At 41.9% G+C, this 25,381-nt stretch overlaps 1 protein-coding gene across 12 annotated transcripts in view; it reads left to right on the top strand.

Moving 5' to 3' along the window:
* The window catches only part of arvcfb (ARVCF delta catenin family member b), a 156,926-nt gene that overhangs the window by 49,784 nt on the left and 81,761 nt on the right, over nucleotides 1–25,381 (top strand). For 9 of the 12 annotated variants that reach the window (XM_028996633.1, XM_028996632.1, XM_028996630.1 and 6 more), the window contains exons 3-5: nucleotides 9,204–9,312; nucleotides 16,075–16,170; nucleotides 16,483–16,720. In XM_028996633.1, coding sequence (XP_028852466.1) covers nucleotides 16,511–16,720 — 210 coding nt within the window. In that variant the 5' untranslated portion in view covers nucleotides 9,204–9,312; nucleotides 16,075–16,170; nucleotides 16,483–16,510. Of the gene's footprint in view, nucleotides 1–9,203; nucleotides 9,313–16,074; nucleotides 16,171–16,482; nucleotides 16,721–22,428; nucleotides 22,810–25,381 lie in introns of those variants that run through there. The other 3 variants (XM_028996635.1, XM_028996627.1, XM_028996634.1) reach the window with 2 other exon arrangements.

Genomic DNA, 25,381 nt, shown 5'->3' with positions numbered 1-25,381 from the left:
TTTGGTCAATTTGACTAAATATGATAATGCTTTAACATTGATTTGGTGTAATTTTTAAAGTCACATTTCTAGTCTCTGAGCTTTTCTGATTGCAACTCATGACTCATCAAATAGATTTTTTCAGTAGGTGTACCATTCAGTAGGTGTACCTGATTTTATTGCTTTTTTCTTCAGTATGATTGATTATTAATGAACTAGTTAGTTAGTTAGTTAGTTAGTTTATTTGTGCAGATTTTGCCCCATATCTACTGAGGGAGGCTAAGATGTTAGACCTTTTTATCTATATAATGCTGGAGTAATTTGTGTCATTACTGTCATTAGGTCCTCTTTTAATGCAGAATAAAAATTTCTTAAGCATTATCATCAGGTGTAACTTTTTCATTATTATTAAATCTTTTCCCAATATAGGCAGAATGCTTGTAGGCCCATAATTAAAATGATTGAAACATACTTCACCCTTCGACAACTTCACTCGTCTACTAAAATGCGGATGTGATGTTGACCCCATGGGGCAGTATTCACTTATTTAGGGTGTGATTTGAGGGTAACTTTAGTGGATGTAGCGCTTAGTCCTAATGTAGCTATCAACAGTGGGGCTGGTGCTCCTGACGGATGGCAGAGGTTGAGAATGTGGTGAATAGCTTGGATAATGACACATAAGAACCCCTCAGACATGTTTTATTCAATGCCTGGTTTATGAATGCTTTCTTTCATTTCATTTTGTTACCGCAGAGGGCGAGATTTCAGTTAAACTGTATTTCCATATTTGATCACAGGGCATTGTGGCCCATGCTCTGCATTAATTATTCGCTCATGGTGGTTGTATTAAATGTGCTTTAATCTGTTTGTTATGAAACGGGGAAAACAAGATATCAAATGATCAAGTTATGTTTGGGTGTGTTGTTTAGTTGTGCTTGTGTTATGTTCTTGTTCCATCATTATTAATACTGCAGGGCCTGTCTACTGCAGTCCTTGAAAAAAAGAATTGAAATTCCAATATCAGAGCACTCATGAAATTAAGTATTTGTTGTGGTCCAAATCTGGAAATGCTTGTTATTGACAACTTCTTGTCTCTTCCCCTTGAAGACATGCAAAGGTATGAGCAATGATGGTTCAGGGTCAAGTTTTTGGCATTTTCCCATCTACACCACAGCACTACAGACCACGGTTACTGTTCTGAAAGGTATTGTAGTTTGATCCTAGTTCATTGTTTTACCCCACACCTAAAAATGCTCATGGAATAATTGCATGAAGAGAAGTTTTACCAAAATGTGTGACGCTCAGTTGCTGTTATTGCAATTAGCACGAATGAGTGGTGTTATATACAGGAGAGAAAACTAGTGTTGCCAAGAATTTTTTTTAGATTTGGTCAGCCAGAGGTTGTGTGTTGGCTAATGAATGGCTAAATGGATAGTAATGAGTACATTTTAATGGCAATATTTAGAGATCAAGGTAACTAATAACCATAGAGCTGATATGTCTTTTAGTGGAACCCTGAACACATTAATTATCATCTGCAAGTACACAACTGTGTAAATGTTTTAATTTTTCATTGAAACAGTTGTTTTCATCGTTAAAACAGCATTACATTGATCAAAAAATGACTGTCGCAGCTGAAAATTGCTATTAATGAATTTGTATTTGCATAATTGTAGAGAAACCATTATTGGCATCTCTTAGTCTGGAGTTCCAGTGAAAGACTGTGTTCACTAATCAATAAAGTATATCACACAAAAACTTCACTGATTATTAGAAAACCCTTCTGCAATGATCTTAGTAGAGCTGAATACAGTTGCACTGATTAAAGAAGCATACTATTTCGTATTCATTTTGCAACATATGTTCACTGACATGGGTGACTGGGTGGTTACCCAGGGCAACATCTATCCGCACAAAGAGAGTCTCATACAGGATGCAATTCTGAACAGAACCACAACTGTATATGTTTTATTCAGACTCGTTTAATGTTTTGTCTTTTTTTCATAGAAAACAATGAAATTTCAAAGTGACCATAATCTTTTGAATAGTAGTGTAGAGCTGCACTTATTTAAGTAATAATAATATATACAAATATACAATATATACAAATGAGGAATGAAAAATTGTAGTTTTAGTTTGTTTTGATTGTTCGCCATTGGCCAATGCAGACTGTCTAAACAGATTAATCAATAGACCACCGGTAATGTGGGAGGGAATGGGGATTTAGCTGTGCATGGCGCGTTGTGTTTCAAGATTCCCTCGCTTAACACTCCTCAGACACTTGCTCTCTCTCATCTCGGCTGCTGCGACTGAAATATTAATGTCTGTTTCTGAACCTGCTGCTGGGTCTTCCTCATCCGCACAGGCCCTGATGCCAACTCTTCTAGCCGTCAAACAGAAACTCCTCAGGCATTAAATACAATAAGAAGCACTATAATTATTGGGAAAGATGTGTTTTGCCCCACTTTAGCAGGAACGTTGTTCTCAGCAGGGTTGTTTTTAATCGGCCTTATTACTTTTTTTGCTCTTCGTGCAGCGTTGGAGTTTTCTTATTCCTTTGTGTTTACTTGATAATGTGTTTGGTTTTGGATGCTTATCTTGTTAAGTCCAGCTCTGTGGATCCACTTCAAACGCTCTGATGATGTTTGTGGCTGCGGCTGCTGCAGGTGCCGATTAACGCTTTTTTTTGTCTCATCGCGGCTCCACTCTCCCTCTTGTCATTGCTGGTGACATCATTTTCTTTGACGCCTGTGTCGTATTTCTCTTCAAATGTACAGCGCCAAAACCATTCATTACCAGGACGTCTCTGTCCCGCAGCTTATTAGACATTCAGCACACAGCGGCCTGTAAAGCTCGGTCTGTGCGGCTGGTTAAGGACCAGGTAAATGATTTGGATTTTCAGACAAAGCTGCGAATGTGGCCAGCGTCCCGGCTAATTCATCCGCCGCTTTCTCTTTTTTAAAGAAGGGTTTCACAATGTCGCTCTGGAACTGTCAGGCTGACCTTCTCTTTGGCTGTAGCTGGGGTGAAAATTGTCCCTGCAGTAACCATTGAGTCTTTGAAAACATCTTTACAACTCCAGCCCCACCTCCACTTGTCAATATAAGCTACTCTTATTGCTGTAAGAGGTACCGAGCCCCAAAAAATGCAGTTCTTATTATCAGTCTCCAAACTATGCGCCAATTCACTATACTCAGTCAGTCGGTAATATCTCTGTCTCCGAGGGCACTATTTTCAAAATGACAGCACTAATATGCCTAACTAACTGTTAACTATTTAGGTTGTTCAGAACTTTTATTTTCACACAGCAGTTCAGTTGTGAGTTCTCTGCTTTGTGCGACTTTCTTTTTTTAAGGGTCTCCCCCAGTTTAACTTTCTTTGCCCACTGTTCTTTAAATTAATGGCAACACAGAGACTCCGACATGAGCGCTCGGTTTCAGCAAGCCTTTGCTGCTGAATATAATTGTACAGCAGCTATCAGAGGATAAGGTAAAAAAAAAACTATTTCTTCTGAGCTCCTGTTTAAAAGAGGAATTTCATTATGCTGCCATGCTCTTGATCTGCATGGTGAATGGAAATTTGGAACTCAAATAATTGATTATGAGGCCACCTGGATTTCCTTAAGAAAATCTGATAATGGGAAGAAAGTGTAATAAAAAGGAAAAGAATGTAAAATAGGTGGTGTTTTTTAATATCTTGGGGAGATGTGAAGACCATCAGTATATGGTTCCCCTTGATCTCCAGTGACTAGCAGGTCTCTACTGTGGGACGCTAGTTTTGGTACCCAGCACAGGAAATTATGCCTTCTGGGTTCTAAAAATAGCAGTTTCTTCCAAGAAAATTACCAACCAATTACAGTGGGCAGAGCCCATTTCCTGAACTGAGGAGAAACGTAATATTTTTGAAGTCTTTGAAAACCTCCTGTTAAATCCATCAAAGCTACAACATGAATGGTGATGGTATTTTTTGCAAACCCAGGAAGTGTGAAAAGTAAGTGGAGAACATGCTTTTTGAAAAAACCATGCACACTTGAAGTGTGTTTTAACCCATTTAGAATGAGTCATTGAAGTGCCCTGGATGAAGTACAGAACATCCAAAAGGCTCAGTGTCCAGTGGACACCGGATATTGCTCACCATTATTGTGTGCATGCACGGTTGATGTCCAAAATGATACTGCTGTAACATGAATAAATGAAAGGTCTGCAATAAATTGTGTAATAAAGCAGTAACACCAGTTGCTGAAGAGTGGTAAGATGACATTGTCAGGAAAGGCTTCAGTTCAGGAACATATTTACCATTTAGCCATTGAATGCTATTGGTGGAACACTCCAGGTATTGGCTGTGGTATTCATCAGAAATAAATTGATTAAGACATCATGTCACAAGAGCAATGTTAATGCATGTGACATGATTATGATACCAGGTTTTGAGCTGGGTAACATTGGCAAAAAAAGTGGGCAACATACCTATGACCCAGGAGAAGACCCAGGTTCAAACCCCATTTACTACCATTGTGTCCCTGAATGAGACAGTTAAGCCAGAGTGTCTCCAGGGGGACTGTCCCTCTAACTGGATAAGGGCATCTGATAAATGCTGTAAATGTCAATAAGTGAAATATTCACCTCTTCACCAATAAATTAAGCATTGGTTTCCCATTTTGAGATATAGTTCTGTTTTTTTTCTGGAACATTTATTGGCATGTGAGTGGATCTTATGTACCCCTGGTGCATGCTGCATAATTGAAGAAAACAAGGATATTTGTTCCAGACATCCAGAAATATCATTTGATTTTTTCCTCCTGGATTGGTTAAAAAAAAAAACAAGTTCTGCTGGGTCCATCAGGAACGCTGATTAATCCATATGGTCTAGGCTGCATGCCTGTCATGGGCTGAATGCAGAAGCTCAAACAGTGCAGCTCCTCCACTGCATTCTCTCTAATCTAATGCTGATCTGTCGCTTCCTTCTGCTCTCCCAAATACTTACGCCCTTAGAAAAAAAACTCTTCTTACAGTCTACATGAGCAAGTGTAGGGAAAACCAGATTGTTTGGGTTGATTATATCCATGATTCTTATTAGATGTTTAATCAGATTCAAGCCTGGGCTCTGGCTTGGCCATTCAGGGACATTTGCAGAGTTGTCCTGAAGCCACTCCTTTGATATTGATGGCTGTGTGTTTAGGGTCGTTGTCCTGCTGAAAGATGAACCATTGCCCCAGTCTGAGTTCAAGAGCGCTCTGGAGCAGATTTACATCCAGGATGTCTCTATACATGGCGCCAGTCATCTTCCCTCTATCCTGACTGGTCTCCCAGTTCCTGCAGCGGAATAACATCCTAACAGCACGATGCTGCCACCACCATGCTTCACCGTCGGGATGGTGATGAGCGGTGCTTGGTCTCCTCCAAACGTGATGCCTTGCATTGATACAAAAGATCAGAGAATATCGTTTCTCATGGTCTGAGAGTTCTTCATGTGCATTTTACCAGGAGTTGCTTCCGTCTGTACACTGTACCATACAGGTGAATTGATTGCTGCAGAGATGTCCTTTTAGAAGGTTCTCCTCTGTCCACAGAGGACCTCTGGAGCTCTGACAGAGTGACCATTGGTCACTCCAATTTGTCACCTCCTTGACTGAAGGACCTATTCATTTTTTGCATCTTTTGCTATCTGATGAGGTTATGAATGGTTTTGTTTTAACATTTTAATCCTCTGGTATGTGTATTCCTTGACTTTTAATCCATAATGGCCTCATGTCCAAATTATGTTCTATGATCTTCCAAAGGGTTGTCCCAAATCCCGAGAATTTTTCCAAACTGTTTTTTCATATTAGATTTTCATAGACGCTTGACCTTTCACTCCTGTGCCCGTTCATTCCTGTGGGTTCAATTCCAGGTCCTGACTTTGTGAGATTGTGGCTGTTCGCATGTTGGCATTCTCTGGTTTCCATGCATCACCCAAAGGAATGCATGCCAACTCGACATGGGCTGTAGGTGTCAGTGTGTGAATGAATGGTGCGTCTGCCCTGCGGTGGACTGGCTGTCACTGCCTTGTGTCCCATGACCCCCGACTCTGGCACCCATAGCTTTAGTGTGGTTTAATTGGTTACAGAAAATGAATGAGTGACCTATGCATATTTGCTATATATATTTTTCTTTTTGCTGCTGAAAAGAAATGTTCTAAGGCCATGTTTTAATTTGTATATTATACTGCAATTACAGCACACAATGGTTATGGAAGGATCAGTCTAAGGTGAGAGAAGTGAGCCTGAAGTTAGTGTACCTAACGATTTATTTGTCAGCCCTTTAGCAATAAATGTCTGAAAGCATTTGATGAAAACACCTTTCTGTGCATGAGGAAGCAAATGTGTCGGATGTTAAAACAAAAAGGCAAGCTGCTCGTTGAGCACCGTGTCTTCAGTTGTCTTCAGACTTCCATCTCTCTTTTTTTTAAAGGAGTCTCCTTTCTGGAACCTTCAAAGTTTGTCAAAGCCATGTGAATCTTTTTTTTCACAAGTAGTATTTTTTTTGTCTTTGGTCAAAGACTTTTTCAATCTATCTTGTTCCCTTCTGAAAGTATTTGATTTTGATGAGCTGGTGAACTGAGGTTGATGGAAAAGCACTGTGTGAAGGTCAACACCAATCTGAATCCTAGGTGCTCTCACATTGAACCAATTCTTTTGGCTGACCCATCTAGAGCTAATGATGATAGACAGTAATTTTTCTCTAGATGGAATACCCAATCAGGAGCAAGGGTCTGTGAATGGCAGAGCACAGTAGAAGGGCATTTCAGGTACCAAGATCTTTTTTCCATTGGAGCATGTGGATTACCTTGGGAAAAGTTCTCAATTGTGATCAGCAGCAACTCCCAGTAGCCCTGCAGACAAGCCTGAAATAGAAATTGTACCCCTTTTTGATTTAAAGATTACAACGGCCACTTTGATGCAAGGATGATACAATTATTTGGGATTTAATAATGAAAACTGCATGACCCAACTGGTGTGCTGTTTGGAAATGTGAGGGTCATAAAATCAGAGCTTCCAGAGGCCAGTTTGAAGGGCTTCTCTGACTATTTTACTGCAAAATCATGAAGTGCTGCATTAAGAAAGCTTTGTAGAAGGATTTGTGAAGGTTGCAAACTGTTAATGAGGGATCGTTATCGTCACTAGGAACAGTCTCACTTTGTTGAATAAAAGCCAATTAGTCTTGATGACATGAAGCTTCGAACAAAAGGACATCAATAAGAAGGATATTTTCCAAGGCCTATCTTGCTCCCTCCGCTTGACCACATCAAGGATCCGTTAAGATGGAAATAAAATGTAGGAGTTGATCCCAAGAATGAGGACCAAAAGTGTAATGGAAGCAGAACAGTTGCCTGAAGCGTGGAACAGGTTTTAAGCTTGATTAGGAATAGAGTTGACAATATGTTTATAGTTCTCAGTGTCAAAACGGAAAAGGCTGTGTACAAATGATGATGGTTATAAGTTCCCCTACCAGTCTATGCATTAGGTCATAAGTTATTTTCAATCAAAATGTAGGTTCAGTACACTGTATGCCAGACAATACAGATCAAGGTGTTAGGTGGGAGGTAACATGTATATCAGTGCAGCTTGGTATTATACTTATGATAATATAATTTTTGTCAAATCACTAACAACTCCCAGTGGTGGTGCATTGGCTGAAAAGAAGACTGAAGCCAGAGATGGTGGTTTGAGTAAGAAGACATTTCCGAAACGCATTGGAAATATTATTAGCTACATTGTATATGTTTACATATGAATTTCATGCTTTTAACAAAATAAAGTAAATGTTGGATTTCTGTACAACTGGACACACACCCTACATTAATACAGGTGACAGACTAAAGTCTGTCTTAACTGTTAAACAAAGGTTGTACATGATGTCAGATTGTATTAATTTAGTAAATTAGATAAATACAAATTATTTCTATTTGCAACTATTCTCCATAGAAGCATCTTAGGGGGAATATGAGTAGAATTTTTGGTTTCAAAACTGGTTTTGCCAAATTGGGTGGTTTTGAATCTGATATTTTGAGGGAAAAGTGCTTGTCAATTACAGGTATTAAGGACCTCCTGCAGGTTTTCGGAGCCAGCTTGGGATGTGCAAGGATTCTGTGTCCTCTGCTATCCCTGGCCCAAATGTACAATATTAAAATCCTCTGCTGTTGAGCTATATGGACACAATGAAGTGTAACAGTAGGATTAAAATAGGCAAACATCTGGCTCCATCAACAGCCTTCAAAGATAGAAATCCATTGCTGTAGTGACAGCTTTGAAAATGCCTCAGATCAATCACATCTTTTAGGAAAATGGTGCAATACATTTATTATTGATCATAAAATATGCACCAGAGCTTTATTCCCCCACTCTCAATTTTTTTCTACATCTCTAAGCAATGGTATTTATTTATGTGTTGTGGCACTTGCTCCATTGCATTTAATTGAATAGTATTTTATAACACAGATGGACTAGGGCTTTGCTGTTTTTTTCTTTTAAGATGTTTTGGAGCTAAAAGCTTTTAGCATATCAAACATGAGTCACAAGAAGGTGCCTTTCTATACTGCTTTTTATAGAATACATTTTATGAGATTTCTTCCCCCTTCACCCTTAATCCTAGGCATTTATCTTTTTTTTTTTTTTAAATTCTCATAAAATCATGTAAAGCAGTTTGAAGGCATGTAGGCTGGGGGGCTACTGTGGTGTAGGACTCAAGCCATTAAGATTGAGCGGCAAGGATGGCGTTAACTAATGCAGTTTCTTTTATGAAAGACATTTCTGTTATACAGTTTCTATGTGTGTAAACATATATTATGTATTGCATTTCCTACCTGTATACCTCACCCTTACCATTATTTTCACCACATATATATTCAGGCAATGAAATTAATGGTATGCAGGTAACAAATGCAATAACTGAGCATCAACGTTGGCCATTACATCCATATATATGTGTGTGTGTGGCTGTGTGTGTGTGTGTGTGTGTGTGTGTGTGTGTTTGCATACGCATTTTAGATCAATGTATGGATGAGTAATAACAATAGCATAGTAACTGGGAAGTAGTGACTCATTTGCCCCAAACTAGAACATTCTTACCGGAGTGTGAAAGAACTGTTCTACGTCTTACATAGGTCACATTGTATTGATGCTCGCTTGTTTAATTTGCAATGAATGCACTTTGTAAATCTTGATGTCTTTTTGTGTCTCATTGCAGCTTCTGTGGCTGGCAGGTCTCCTTGGCTGGATCACGCAAAGTTGTCAGCTCTAACAGCCAGCTCCCACGTCCACTCCCCCGTCAGACAGCGGCCCAACTAGCATCAAAGGTACCGGCTCAGCCGTCTCACTTTTTCTGCCTTTAGCCTTTAATCATTCTGTTCAATACATCATTGAGCCAATTACTTTTCACGGACGTCCTTTCTCCCCCCTCACTCTTTTCCTGCTTTTATACTCCAGCCACTGCCTTGGATAAGCTGAATTCTCAAGAAGCGCATTTAATAGTGTTTTCTTGGTGGAACTCATGAAATAATCCACTTGGGTTAATTCCGTTGAAATGCTTCATCCTCTAAGATGTTTACGTTTATGCTTTAGTTCTCCCACTCCCACCTTGGGCTGAAAGCAGAAGCAGACGTTTGTTCTGGTCTGTGATATTTCTCCCCAGGTCCAGAGTGTCTGAAAGTGGTGGGCACCGTGTGGAAGGAGGTGTGTTTTCTCTCTCTCCATTTGCAGCATCCTAACTGATAGTAATTTCATGTCTGAGTGCTGCTGTCTGAGGCGGAGAGATTTTTATCCTTTATGTTTTATACAGGCAGCTCCTTGCAGATTATGCTGTTCGATTAATACAAATGTAATCGAGTAGATTATCCTTTTCTATGAACAATAATATAATTAAATTATTTATACTTGAAAGTCTGGTTCATTTGACATTCTACACAGACTTAAATTTTAAATTGTTCATATCTTAATATCTTAATAATATGTTCATGCTACCATTCAAAGTTTGTTTTTAAATATATTAAATATTTCATTTAAAAATATGCTTGTTTTAATTGTCTATTTAAATAACATAAAATTCAATATATCTGCATCCAGGGGGAGAGACCCCATTATCAGCAGCAATTAGTCTTGAATTCCAAGGAAATGCTGTTAATAATGCAAACCTGTCAATTTAAAAGCTTTTGTAATTGATCTTTGTACAGCTGATGCACTGATTTAGGAAGCAGTGAAACTGGCCTTCTGCAGACTAATATTTGCTCTATCAGCAAATGTGGTTTCAACTTCATTATTCTTTCTAAATTTGTCACTGACTGTCATTTTGTAATATTTTCCAATCAAACGTATTCCATGGAAAACAAGGACATTTCTAAACTTTTGAACAGTACTTCAAGAAGGGACTAGTGCACTTTCTGTTTTGTTTGTCCTAAAAGCGATTGATTTGCATATGAGATGTCTTTGTATCTATGTGAAAAATCCCTCACCGAACCCCACTTCAAAAGAGCAGTAAACCACCTTTTCTCCTCACCACTTTCTTCCCACAAAGAAATGTCATCAGCAGTTGGGTCCATATTTCTTGCAAAGCTTTATTTATCCTGCCATCGGCCAGCCTTAGCCGATGCTGGATTAATCTTGGCTTTAATGTTCCATAGAGGAAGGATGCGTTGAATCCTTAAACGATTCTCAAGATTGATCTTTTTTTATTTTATGTCCTTAATTAATGAGCTGTTCTGGATTTGTTCTGTCTCTTTACAACATTTAAGATGTGATTGCTTTTATTGGCCCTTCACATAATGTATTTTGCAACACGGGGCATATTTTTTCTGTTGAGAGCATGCTGGCTCAAGCCTTCATGTCTTTCACTTGGTTTAGTATGCAAGTGATCGTGATCCGCACTTTCTGCTCCAGTTATATTGTAGCTCTTACCCTCAGTGATGATCATGATAATGATAATAATTCTAATTGTTATAAAAGTTAATATTGAGGCATTTCATGAATTAACAGTGCCCTTAAATATATCAGTCATATATTTTTTTCACTAAGTCAGTTGACAGATATATGGAAGGTGCAGGGTTAGTGATGTGTTTGGTCTGGGCACTGAAAATGGAGCTCTGTGATGGTCCGCAGATACTACACCTGTCAAAAATGAAACTCCACAGGCACCTCTGTAGATGCTGCTCGAGCACAGTTGGCTGCCGCAGCATGGTCATCTTGCTATCCTCACCCAACCTGGCTGCTTTCTAGCCAATCAGAGTGAAGCATTGGTGAGAGGCCAGTCACCCCACCATGGATCAGAGCCAGGGTTACAGGGCTGCGTGACCATAACAATTGGTATGGTGTTCCACTTCATGCCCCTGCCAACCTCTGTCCTCCTCCCAGTGCTTTACATTGGGGTCCCTCAGATGGCCTCACAGCAAGCCAGAGCCGAGTGGTTGGGTTTGACTAATTAGACCAGCATGCACTGACTGTAATCATCTGCTTCGCTATATGATGCAGGTCAACAAAATATCACAATATTGACTGATATGTATGACTGAATATAAAATAAGTGACCCAGTGATCACAGAGTTGGAAAGATATGTGGCTTTAGAAACTGCATTTTAAAACCAGTCTTTTTACTATAGGTAACAAAACAAAGAAAACTTTCATGGTGTAAATAAGGGGCAGATGGTTGCACAGTGCAGAGGGTCATCATACCCAGTGTTCTCAGATTTTATGTCATGATTTTCTCCGACAACATAGTGACCTCCTTATCATCCACCCTCACCTTCTCCGCAGACCCCAATTGATTTTTTAAAATGTATTTATTTTCCCTAGGGATCTGTGATGGAAATAATTACCATCCCGGTCCCCTTTTGTTCCACTCATGTTCTCATTTTACTAAACGTTTGGAGGAGACGTGGTGCTCCACACAATTTGATGCATAATTGCCATGCACGACAGCACACCAGTGTGAAACAAAGAGAGAAATGCTCTCTGAAAAGTGGCCATTTAATTTTTTGCAATTTGTCATTCCTTTCAATGTGCTGAAAAATCTGTTGACCTCTAAAATGTTCTCAGAGCATGGCACATTGTGTTAGACATTATTGAAAATTATGAAAATGTCAATCATGCCACACAAGCACTCTGACATATTGGGCCAGTTCAGGCAAGATTGACTTTTATGTCTGTAATCATTCTTTGTTTAATTCAGAGTAATGATGCTTAATTGGCGTTATTCAGCCTCAAATTGACCCCGTGTTAGTGCTGTTGTTTTTATTTATAGCTCAGCTAGCGGGAGTTGTGGAGCAGGTGCTTGTGGATTACACGCACCTCCCCGTATTCCCTGGGGATTTATATTCTCACGTGAGCATCAGGTGTGGACGTTTACACCAGACGTACATCTGGGAGTTTGGTCTGAATGACTCGATTGACTGGGATAATACAATCGCACCTGCCTCGGTCTGCTACCACCTGCTGTTGTGCGAGCGATTGTGCAAGCAAGCACAGCACACGGTGACACAACGAAATGTGTCCTCTGCATTTAACCCATCAAATTTAGTGAGCAGTGGGCAGCCATGACAGGCGCCTGGGGAGCAGTGTGTGGGGACGCCACCTTTGACTAATTCAGACAAATTTTATGCAGTATGCACGCATGTAGCAGCACGACTGATCTTCAACCTTCCCAAATTCTCCCACTCCACCCCACTGCTACGCTACCTCCACCAGCTCCCAGTATCTGCATGCATCAGATTGAAAATAATGATGCTGGCCTTCAAAGCCAAACATGGGGTTTCACCATCCTACCCCAGAGTCTGCCAAATGCAATAAAAATAAATGTAAATGTTTTTCAAATTATTTACTCTGATAACCTTACAATTTACTCCAGGATGTAAGCAAAGGCCAGTGCTTGAAGTGTTCGGTGCTTACGGAGAAATGCAAGCCACAGGTGAACCATTTAAAGTTTGATCTGTCTTGGTTAGTCCACCAATTTCTGTTGCTGTTATCATCACTACTGCATTGTGGGATTTTTATGCCAGTATAACCTCCTGTGCATGTGTACGCCACTTTTGGTTGGTATAATTCTACGATTATGAATACACTTACAAAAAATGCAAATAGAATTTTATCATAAATAGCATATTGAATTTTGGATGCACAGAGTGACTAATAACACAACAAAAATGACACTCGAGCGCTGCACGATTTTATTGACATCTTTATAAATCCTGTGCATGCGAGCTGAAGCTGTCTAGCCTGTCACAAGTTCTCAGCAAAATTCAACCAGAGACAGTCAAACACAGTCCGTATGACATCAAACCATTAATGACCAGTGTTTCTAATGAGGAGCCTGGTGTAGCAACAACACAAAAGCATGCATTAACTAGTACTACTGCAGCCAACCACAGTTTTCTGATCACATATGTAATAAATACATTTCTGAATTGACCATCAATGTCAACAAGTTTTTGTGAAAATGATTTGCAGATGCGGGTTAGAGCTGGCACTTTCTCCCCACTTCAAGCACCAAGAAGACTGTATCTGTAGCTTTAGTGCTAGTGTTAGAGCCAGTCACTGCACAGTGGCATGTTTTCCTAACCTGTCAACCCTAGGGTGCAGCATAGGTTGTACCAAAATCTACATATATTCGAACATATTTTCAAACATGTTTTATACATATTCTCTGCTCATATGTCACTGGAAAAATCTATATTTTGTGTATTGTGTTACTTTATGTATTCTGTATGGTATGTTCTGTGACCACAGAGGCCTTCTGACTGAGATGATGAATGTTGCGTTCAGGATATATTACCAATTTTCCAGTTGGACTTTGAAGTGCAGCACTTCTGTATTTCACAGGCAAAAACTCGATGAAAGTGCATCTGTGTGTGTAAAATTATTACAAGGGCTATTTTTAACTGCTCTATTTTTTATTTTTTGCTGAAACACATACACACTCTGCTGATATAGCGTGACTCCTGCTCCCATTAAGGTCTTTTATTCAATCACTGAAGACCAGAGAAGCAGATTACACCTTCAATTATTAACATTTAGCTATTCTAACCAGTGTCTTCATGAAATTACCTTCCCCTTTTAACAGTTTTATACCTGTTTCTGCCCCATTCTGTACATTATTATGGACCATTTGCTCCTTCTTGTATTGCTGTTGTATAGTCGGCAATAGAAACTAACCTTTTGCCCTTGCAGTGTGCTTAAAGGCCTTATTAGCATATGTTTAATTCAGCATGGGAATTGAGTGATCCTAATGGAAGAGTAGGTTAAACGAATGGCCCTCTGAATCCTTTCTCTTTGGAGCTGTACCATTAGCAAACATGTGCCGCCTTAAAGCCAGTCTCGGTTGAGCATGAATTCTTTAAATTCAGTCCACTGCACACTTGGGTTTATTTTGAGAGGCATCCAGGAATCAGTGGTAATGATGAGCTCTCTGGACATTGCTGAAATGCCTCCCGCATTCCCTGCTTTGTCTTCTGGGACATCGCCCCCTTTTTCATTCCTGTGCTTCTCGGGACTCATGGGATTGAAACCTCAAAATGCAAGGAAGGAAAATATAATTGTTGGCTCTCCAATGCTTCAGCAGTGTTTTGTATGGTGTACTGTTTTAGCAGCTAGGCCAAACCATTAACTTTAAAAACATTAAAAAAACATATTGTAAGGACTGCCTTACTAATCTTACAATCTTAGAATGTATTAACTCTAAACTGCATTATATTCACTATTCACCCTGCTCACTTGTGGCCAATGACCATGTGACACCAAGTGCACCGATACAGGGGTGTGTTGAGCTGGACAGAAAAAAGTCAGCCACACTTCACGAGTGTAAGATTTGTGACTATATTAAAGCACGGATTAAATATTTTCAAGTTTGATTTGGTCGCGGATGTGGTGCTGAGATGATCACTTTTGTGAGATCAGCTGATTGCACCGTGACCAAGAAGTATTATTTGATAGGAGGAAGGGGATCTTCTGCTCATTGCTGCCAGATTGGGTGGTGGATACTTTTATATTTTGGGAGAAATTTCTTGGTATCAAGTAACTCAATTCTTATGTAAGTATTTTAGGTATTTGCAGCAGGTAATAAGATTGTTTTGGCAATTTTGTTTTTAAATATTTTTTTTTATTGCAATCATGTATCTGGCAACACTGACTGCAGTGCTTTGTGTTCTCTGGGGTTTTAATCATTCTGAAGCAGGGTGTATGACCACTGTGGGCTCCTTGCATTTCTTCCTCCGGTGAAAATCGAGCTCTTAATTAGAACTAAACCTTATTTTAAGTTTGAAATAAGGTAGTTGTGTTCAGAGTGGCCATTTTTGGTCCTTGTTAACATTGTCACAAGCACATCTTCTAACCAGCAGATGAATTCAAAATCAGCAACAAAATGCAGAGGTGCACCACTTTGAGCTTTCAAATATGGGAACAGATATCTGCACATCAAATCTGATTCTTGCCAAAAGTGGTGTGTATGGTGAGTGACAATTTAGATCTTTCGTCTGATCAACAACAAAAAAGTCCTTCCCGTTTAATCCAAGAATCACACTGCCTTAATTTGAGTAATGAATTCTCATCAGATCAAAGTTATGGTGCTTTACCACGGTAATGTTGACTTAATTTTTTCAGTGGGTGAAGCACATTTGGGAGGAGCCCTGCCCTCCTCCCCGCCCCATCTCCAAAGGCCGCTCTCCTATGGCAGCCCCCTGCACATTGCCTTGATGCAATATGGTGTCAAAGCTCCATTTCAAGATAAATAAATGATCACCCCACATCAAAGGCCGATTGTGCTCGGTGTCATTCTTCAAAGGGAATAGGGACCTCAGCCAGGGCTTCTTATAGAGAACATTCTGTCTATTTACGTGTACCCTACTTGGGAATCTAATCAGTTTATATGTGCCTTTCTCATTTTAACACCATAATAAACTTTCACTTCAGTTGTCAGCTGTCTGTGGAACACTGTTTTCTATTTGCTTGTTTTTTTTTTTTTTTGACTCCACGGGGCGAAAGCTAAAGGAAGCCGTGTTATAACCCCAGCCTTATCTAACACTGTCCCTCTCGTCCCCTTTTTCTTAATTTCTCTCTCCATCTCTTGTTTATCTTCACAGCTCTGTATTGCTGTGCAGCCTTTGGGCTCGTCTGCTCTCTCTGTTCTTACCGGCGGACGTGTGTAATCTCACGCTTTCTGGCCAGCTAACCACTAGGTGTGTATGAAGAGTGGACTATATTCTGACTATATTCTCCAGGTGTTTTTTATTCTGTGCGTGCTAAGTGGCCCTGGTTGCTTAATGGCTACTATGGAAGTTCTGTAATTTATTTATTTAGTCATTTGTTCATGTTTAAAAACTGCACTGGAAGGTTTTTCTTTGTGTTGTTATGGGCAACAATGTGGTGTTGTTGTTATTATTTATTGTTGTTGGATCATGAAACTAATGGCCTTTCCAGTTTGTGCTAACCCAAGCCACTTGCCTTTTGACCCGCCCCTTTCTCTCTCATCCTCGTGCTCCCACCCCAAGATCAGTACAGCCTCGTTCAGGCACGGCAATGGAGGACTATGAGGTACGCTCGGCGGCCAGCATCCTGGCCTCGGTGAAGGAGCAGGAGGCTCGTTTTGAGCGCCTGACCCGCGCCCTCGAGGAGGAGCGGCGCAACGTCTCCCTGCAGCTAGAGCGCGCCACCTTGCCCTCGGACAGGCTGGCCGGCTGCAATGCCGGGGGCAGCCAGCCGCTGGCCTGGCAGCAGGTGGTGATGCAGGTAAAAGCTAAAGCTGGCACGCTCATCCCAACTGCTCGCCTGCCTCCCTGCCTGCCCACCCGCCATCTTCAAACCCATCCTCATGGTTCTCTTGCTCTGGATATGGTGTGAATGATGGCATTGCTTTGGCTTGTGTATGTCGTCCGTTTCTTCATTCCTTCATATTTATTTTTCATTCTTCTGGGTGCTGTGTCACGCCAGTGACTCCTCATCTCTTATGTGGGATGATGCGTCCGATTCAACGTGGCCGACCATTCCTGCCTGCTTCCACCTTGAACCATTTTGATATTGTCTCGTAGCTGTCTGTCTTGTGGAGAAGCCTCTGAATCACTCTGGCCTTCCCCCTCCTTCCTGTAGCGTTTGGAGATATGAAATCAGATGTGATGTAATTCTCTCAAATGTTAGTGGTCACCACAGCCCACTGATTTACAGAGAAGGCCCTTGATCTCCAGTGACTGATATTGTCATTAGAGTCTAAGGTCAAGTGTCAGACATGCCAAATGTCCATAAGCTTCAATGCTTGTATGACTCATAGTCACACAACGGCATTAGACCTAGCGTAATTTGACCGGCATTTCACAAGAACGCTAATAGAGCGTATTTAAAATAAAGCCAAATAAAAAAAAAATTTAAACCCCATCTGAGCATGTTAGCAAAGTCACAGCATATGCTGCAGCCTTTGATCTCTTCAATTCAAATTCATGGCGCGACCATGAAAGGACCCTGTTTCTCACACTTTAAAATGTGGCTGATTTGCTCATAGATGCGTAACATGACATCTTGGAAATGAGCTTGCTCTGCCTAGCTTCTCCCTGGTTTGTGGCCAGTAGTCCATGTTTCTGGAGCATTTAGCTCTGTTGCAATCAAAAACAGTCAGGGGGTCAATTGGCCAGAACGAGCTTCCTTTCGCCGGCACATCCATCCACCGGATCACAGAACATCAGACCCGAGGAAATGATTAGAGCTGAAAGCTGTCCTGAAGTCACATGACAGACAGGAAGGAGAAGAGATTGCCGACTGTCTCTGCAGAAACATCACTCATCCTTCAGGCTTATGTGTGCTGCCAATCATTTTTTAAAATGGTTATATAACCAGGTCATATAAGGAAATGATTGCTGATCTCTTAATGCTTTCCTGCATGTTGATTGATTGTGAGGGGCTATCTGTGGCTGTATTGTCTATTAAATGAAGCAGATGTTACACGGCCTGTTGTACATATTAATATGTTCTGTAAAAATTTTATTGTGTGTAATGATGATTGCTTTTGTGCCGAGGTCTGTCATATATATATATATATATGAGAGAAAGAGAGAGAGAGAGAGAGAGAGAGATTGTGATTTGACAAGTATCCAGATTTTATTAATGCTAATGCAGTGTGTGGGGACGGTACTTTGGCGACTCGGAATTCAAACTGGCAACGTTCTGATTACAGATCTGCTTCCTTAACCACTAGGCCTCCACTGCCCCACTACCACAAGGTTACTTAACCAAATCTTAAATCCTAACCTGGTTCCAAACATGTTGTTCTCAAGGCTTCTCACTTGGCAGCTAGTTTTAGCAGTTGTCTGTGCATTTTTGTGTGTTTCTGGAAGACTTTGGGCTGAGACGTTGGTAGCCCTGTGGTAAGTGCTAACAACCTTTTGTCCGCACCTACCTCTGTGCATAGCTATGCACAAAGGTTCCCACTCCTTTACTCACCTGCTTTTGAGAAATGTTTGGTATTCAAACCTCAAGCTTCATAGTGACTAGTGGTAGCCGGCGCTGGCGGGTGTGCTGCAGTCCCTGCATGTTGTGAAAACTTCGGAAAGGCCGAGCTTTATGGGAACAGTGACTTCTTTGATCTGCCTCCTGTCAGCAGTGAGAAGTATTGGGCTGCCTTGTGATGGTTCCATGGAGCTTTTCTCTGCCCTTGCACTGGCACAATGGACACAAAGGCTACAGATATATTCCTCCCGGGCAGGGCCTGCAAGTGCCAAATACGTCATAAATCACCTGTCCTAACAATGAGCCCCAGGTCCCTCCTCCTCATGTTTTCCTGCCAGCACCATTAGGAAAATTCACCCCTTCTGTAAATGTCTAATTACCGTAGTGTGAAAAATTGTGTGTCCACCCCCTCTTTTTCTGGGCCTTTCCTTTACTCTCTGTTCTTGCTCTCTCTCCTTCTCTGTTGTTTTAACTACTACTAATCATGCACAGAAAATGGCTTTTTCTCTAATGAAGACCTGGACTTGGTGATAATAAAAGCACGGCCCTCAAGTCTCACACATTGAGTGTGAGACACACGTATTTCAACAAGTACACCAGTCCTCCTAGTGTGCATGACTTTGAATGGTGGAACCCCAGGGAAACCCAGACTGACACTGGGAAGTTGCAAAATCTTCACCCAGGACCTGGATTTCAACACCCAACCTTGTATATTTTGTCGGCCATTTGAGCCAGTTAATATCACCTCAAGGTCCTGGATGGTTAGAAAGTGAGAAAGTTAGCATGCGCTGTAGTGCTCCAATGTGGGCCATGTGGACGTCAGCAAGGAGATAAAGAGCCTGAGCCATGGAAGGGTTAACCTTCTTCAGCTGTTCCAGCTCGCTGCGTTGGTAACGCAGAAAGACAAGATCTCAAGGTTTGGAAATGGACACTTTCCCTGTTTTCCAGGCCTTGAGAAAGAAATGGATTTTGTGCGTAATGCAATTTGTATTCCATGGGGGCAACTTATACCACCATGTCTCAAATCAGCCTGATGCTGGTCTACTTAATGCCTGTCCATGCACCCCATTCTGCCATTTGATCGCAATCTATTAAATCATTAAACTCTCTGAAAGCACGGAAAGTGCTTCTGCACCGCCGTGTCCTCTCTGAACACAATAGCACTGTTAAGGAATGCCTGAACACTGCAGAAGGGTGAAGGTTTATGTCGGGACACCATTAGCTGTCAGCGAGTAAACCGTACTAAAACTGATCTGAGACGGGTGCTGTGGCTCATGTGTTTCATATACAGGTCCGTGCTTTACTTGACCCCTCTGCCACAGCAAGAATGTGACCCCCTGACCCCTCTTGTATGTTATATTGCCAGATGAGTCTGTGTCGTGCTCCTCTGATTGAACACTTAAATTGAAACCATTTGGAATGCATAGATTCCTTATAGTTAAAAGGATTTTTTTCCTTCCCCATGTCTCTCGGCTCTTCAAAGGTTCCTTGTTTACTACAAGGTGTTTGCAAAATGGTCGGAACACATTTACAAAATGAATTACAACCATGTCAATTCTTTCAAAATGAGGGGTGAACAGAACACGTGGCAGAGATCAGTTATAGATGTGGGGAAATTTGTGCGCAGGCAAAACACTAGAGGCCTAAAGCTCAGATCCAGAGGCATCCATGGTTTATTAGGGCAAGCAGTGCAAGGGTAACTGAGAATGCTGGGAACCTATTTCTGACTTCAGAGTCTCAGCAGGCATTCCCGTCAAGAAGCATGTTTGACATTGTTTGTCTAAGGCCTTCGTTGTTGTGTGCAGGACTCCACACTGTGCATGTTCATTAGGAGGATTTTAAGAAATGAAGGGAGAGATGATGATATTGTGTGGATCTAAACCATAATGGACATGGGTATGGTCAATAAATCAGACCCTGAAGAATACAAGAGACTGGCTGCGAACGCATGGACAAAGCTGTAAGTTAGATCTACTGAATGCAATAATGTAGATTCTGGAGGATGAGGTTATTTTAAACATAGTTTTATTAAGTTTTGGGGAGATGTGGTGCTAAATGAAAGACCCAATATGCAGTTATGAACTCATAGAAATAGATTTTATTGTTAAGGTTTTTTAGTAGGTTTGATCGTCTGAAACCCATGTTTCATAGTAGATTACCTTGTCTTGAACCTGGAACTACTGTACAGTCTACTGTAGTCTACTGGACAGGGGTCTTTTGGACAAAAATAGTAATTTGGCAAGTAGATGTTCATGAATCCTTCTCAGTGTTCTTTTTGCGTTCTCCATACATCATATGACTGACCATGCTTTACCGGAGGGGGCTGTATTCAACAAGGTAGCAAAATCTGGTATAAGCATTTCCCAGCATAATCATTGCCAGTAATGAGAATTCATAGGAAGCAGCCTGTGCCAAAAAGGGTACTTGTGAATAGTAAAAAGACTATTTTTATTGGAGAGTGACAAGCCCAGCCATTCTTTAAATGTATTTCTTTTCTTCTCCTGTTTATTCACGTCAGCAGCTGTTGGATGAGGAAATAAGCCATAAAATGAAATATCAAAATCTCCGCCATGTTGTATTATTTCAAATGGAGAACAGCTCAGATGGGCGTCTGACTTCCTATCTGACCCCCACAACTGCACTTTGTCTTTTTTTTTTTTTTTTGACATACAGTAATCCTTAAGCATAACACATAAATGTCACATTGGTTATGTTATTCATTACATGGGAAACTTCAGTGTGTTGCATTATTATCTTTGGTCTTGCGGAGTTGTCATTTTGGGCAGCAAAGCACCATTCCTGATCACAAAACCCATCTGAACCTGCTCAGTCACGTTGCAGGTGCATCTGTTTTGTTTTCTTTAACACTAGATTGCAGGTTTATTTAACACACCTGACTGTCAAACTTTGTCTACGTAGGAACATGAATCTTTCTGCCAGATGTTCCACCGCAACATCTTGACTGACAAGAAACGGAGCTGATTACAAACAATGTTTTATTTATGCATTTATTTATGAAAAACCAACCCTGGTACTATAGCAGCATTCGGCACAGGGCGATATTAAAAAGAAGCGCGTTGTCGCAGTAAATTATTCAGTGTGTGCTTCAGAGATAAAACACGCTCGGGTGTGTAGCACGGCGTGTGGACTGAAACTGTGAAGAGAAATCCGGTCCTCGGGAGGGGAACATCGGGAAGTACCGAAGTACAGAGGGGCTGAACTTTTCTGGTGTTGAACATCACGTCAAAGAGTAAATTTAACTCATCTCCTGCTGAAGCTGTGGGGAGGGAGAAATGCGGATATTTATTTACTTTTTACCACCGTAAGTGCACACACACACACACACACACACACACACACACACACACATATATATATATATACCCCCTTTGGATTTGTCTTGGTGGCTGTATATGGTCTGCCTTTTCTTTCTTTCTGTCTTTCTTTTTCTTTCTTCTTTTTACACTTCTTTTTATAGTAGGCTGGGAGGACAACAAAAGGACCAAAAAGGAGTGAAAGAAATGGAATGGGAGAATGTGTAAAAGTTTGAGGCGCCGAGTGCCCCCTTCGCCCCCCCTTTTGGGAGCCGCGCTCTTGTGGCACGTTGGCTGGGTGGGGCCAGAGCGGATCTGGGAGCTCCAGCTGCGTCTGTCTGTCAGTTCCCTCCCCCAGCCCCACACCTCGTTTGCATAGATGCTGTTAGAGGAGGGAAGAGAGAGAGAGAGAGCGAGAGCTCACCGAATTTCTTTTCACCCTCGCTCGCCCGCTCACTCATCATCGACCTATCTTATCTGCCCCCACCTCTCTTCCCTCCCCTGTGGGTTTTGTTCCCCGCCCGGGAAACTTTTATCCCGCCCGTCCCCCCACCCACTCTCCGCTCCGACCCGTCAGCTAGTGCATGTTTTTGTTGTGGCTCTGGCTCTCCGTGGATGCTGTACTGACTACTCCGGTGACTGATTTGCCCCCTTCTCTCCAATTCTGTCCGCAGACCGACTTGCTTTTTCATTATTTTATCCTATTCTTATTCTGCCTGTCGTTCCGCCGTGTCTTGTTTTAGCATCACTCCGCCGAGCGGCAGAGGAGGCGGGCCTTACTCCTTTCTGAGAGGATTTAGAGTGTGTGAGTGAGGGAGAGAGAGAGGGACGGAGAGAGGGTGTACATGCGTGCGTGCCTCAGAGGGGAGAGAATGGCTTTAAGGCTCTGAGCTCCTTATGCACTGGCTGGAGTAAGAAAAGTAAATAAGGAACGAGAAGAAACAGAAGGAGGAGGGGAGAGAACTTTTTCAGTGGAGGGAAGGAAATTGTTCTCGCTCGCTCGCTCGCTTTTTTTTTTTTTTTGGTGGCTCAGCAGAAGGATTGTGAGAAATGCCTGCTGAAGTTAAACAGGTTAGTGCTGTTATTTTCTTTCATTTCTTTTCCTTCCTACTGATATTCTGTAGGCTTTATTACATTGTCACTCCGTCTTGTTCCCTGGTCCCCTTCCTCTTTCTGTCTCATCAAATTTGTTGCTGTGGCAGATGTACAGTTAACAGTTCATGACCTTAGTGGTGGGGTCGTTGCCCGGGAATGTCAGACTCCGTCTCGTATGCTGGTGTCTGGCCATGTTGTATGATGTGCACTGCATGTGCACAGATCTCGCCCTTCTCGGTAATTCACGTGCAGCCTGTCGAGTGTGCCGGAGGTCGGAAAGTTGTCAGAAACATGCTGTCATGGAGATGATGTGATGCTCAGCTTATCCTGTTCATTTAAAGCATCTCCGTGGCATAACCAGCCGGAGCAGAGAATGTGACAGACGCACGGTCAGACGGATGGAGGACAGGGCACATTTATTCATGTTGGATCTGTGAGGATTGGACTGGTTTGCATGATGCTGCTGCTGTACCTCCTACCATTCCAAGTTTTTGCCACGCCTGAGGGTGCTTTTCGTGCCGAACATCCTGCCACGCCAGCCTATGCTGTGAAAACAGAGGCCACTCTTGCTAAGCCTGGGATCGGTTCCATAAGGGAAATGCATCCATCCAACAAACCTGGAGTCTCACAAATTTTTGGGTGACATGGACCAGCCATGGCAATGATAGTCATGCTGGCATGCTAGACTCTATGTTGATAACCTGATTATCATGAACTATTTGAGAGCCCAATGACCTTGTATTCCACATGACCCCTGAGAGTTACTCCATTGTGAGGATTTAACACCTGGCTCTGTTGACCCAGTCCCTGACCTGTACTCTCAGTAGGAGCACATTCCCAGCATGCTCCATGGTATACTTCGACCTCGGCCAACTGCCTCCCTCCTCCTTTGACCGTTTTCCTCTGGAACTTCTTCAAACCGCACACCTGCTCTTCTTGATGTCCTCCTGACTCCTAATGCAGATGGTTTGGTTCTGGAATGGTTTCTGTTCTCTTTACTATTCCACTTGTTTATGTCTCTTCCGATTGGTGCATTCCTGCTGTATGTTACCTCAGGGCTGAAACGGGTGGGTCTGGTCTCCCAAGCTAGTTGTAGTCCAGCCATTAAATTCTGATGTAGATATTTGTGCCCTAACAGCGTTGTTTTGCTGCTGTCATTCAGCGGAAGATTACGGCACATCAGTCACCGCTGGTTTCACCACGACTGATGTGTGAGAACTTTTGTAGTCCATACCACTGTGTACCTATACCCAGCCTGCCGTAGAGATGCCTGCGCTTCTCCTGCATTCAGAATCGAAATGGCCTCATGCCAAGGGAGACCAGAGCGTCTGAAAGACTGAGAATTGCCATCGCATCGGCCGGGAAGGAATGTGTTATTTACATCAAATTCAGACAGAGAGCAACGTTTCCCTTTGTGTGTGCATTGCTCCCTGCCTGCCTCGGAATACTGATGCAAGTTCTGAATGCGTCCTGGCTACGGCTGGCTCTGTACCAACTGTTATTTGGCTCCTTTGTGAAATGAAGAGCAGTCTCGCGTTTCTAGCGTGGGTGGGTTTGTGGATTGTCCTGGTTTCTCTGTGTTTATGTCTTTTATTTCCCCCGTCAGCCTCCTCCCCTTCCAGTGCTGGGAGCAGCAGCTTCCTGTCGATCAATATTTGAAGACATGTAGAGCATGAGGTGGATTGTTTGTTTTTTGTGAACTAAACACAGAAAGTCAGTGACCTGAATGAGCAAAAACCATGGAGGTCAGTGGCGAGGGTGGACACCCCCCTCCCTGTTGCCCACAGGGCTGGTTTTAGCCCAGTCTGCCAGGCCTATGCACTGGTGCAGAAGTGGCAGTAGAAACAGCTTCTGACGCCATCCAATTTCTCTCCCACTCACGTCCATATAATCACACTCCTGACCTCAGGGTGTTCGTGGTTTAACCCATAAGTCTCGAAGCGGGTGATGGGGCTGAGGGTTCAAGTTAACAGAACAGCTGAACCCACCCCTTGCACATTCGAGAGCCATGCCAGAGGCTCTCAGGTATCTGTTACCCTGAAGAGCGTGGGGAAATGCCACACAGCCCCAGAATGCATCAGACCCCAGACCAGCCCTGGTTTCTGGTCCTGTAACCCATTTGGCTGGAGTGCAATGTGACCGATATAGGAGCTCTTAAACCAGAGTTGGAGTAATATGGCGGCTTTAAACTGTCACTGCCTGCCAAGCTATTCCTGTTGTGGATGAATTTGGGGGGTTGCAGCTTTGTAGTTGTTTATCACAGGAAAATAAATTGTGGTATCCAGTTCTAATTTAATTATGTTAAATGGTCACTGCAGTTACTTTTCAGATTTTCAACAGTTTTGGGTGTGTTTTGGTGCATTTGTTTTATAATTAATAATTTATCTGCCTACGCTTCTTAAGCAACTTTGTTTATATAGTTTACGTTTTGAGTTATCAATTTGTCCATGTAAATTCTGAGGACGAATTTGACCTGATATTAATGGACATGTCTATTGTAGCACTTAGAAAAAGATTTTTTTGTCCTGTCGAGCATCAAAAGCATTGA

Source organism: Denticeps clupeoides, chromosome 11 (genome assembly GCF_900700375.1).
Source record: "Denticeps clupeoides chromosome 11, fDenClu1.1, whole genome shotgun sequence".
Taxonomy (NCBI): Eukaryota; Metazoa; Chordata; class Actinopteri; order Clupeiformes; family Denticipitidae; genus Denticeps; species Denticeps clupeoides.
Note: the sequence above shows the minus strand (reverse complement) of the source record. Positions and strands in the feature narration are given on the sequence as shown.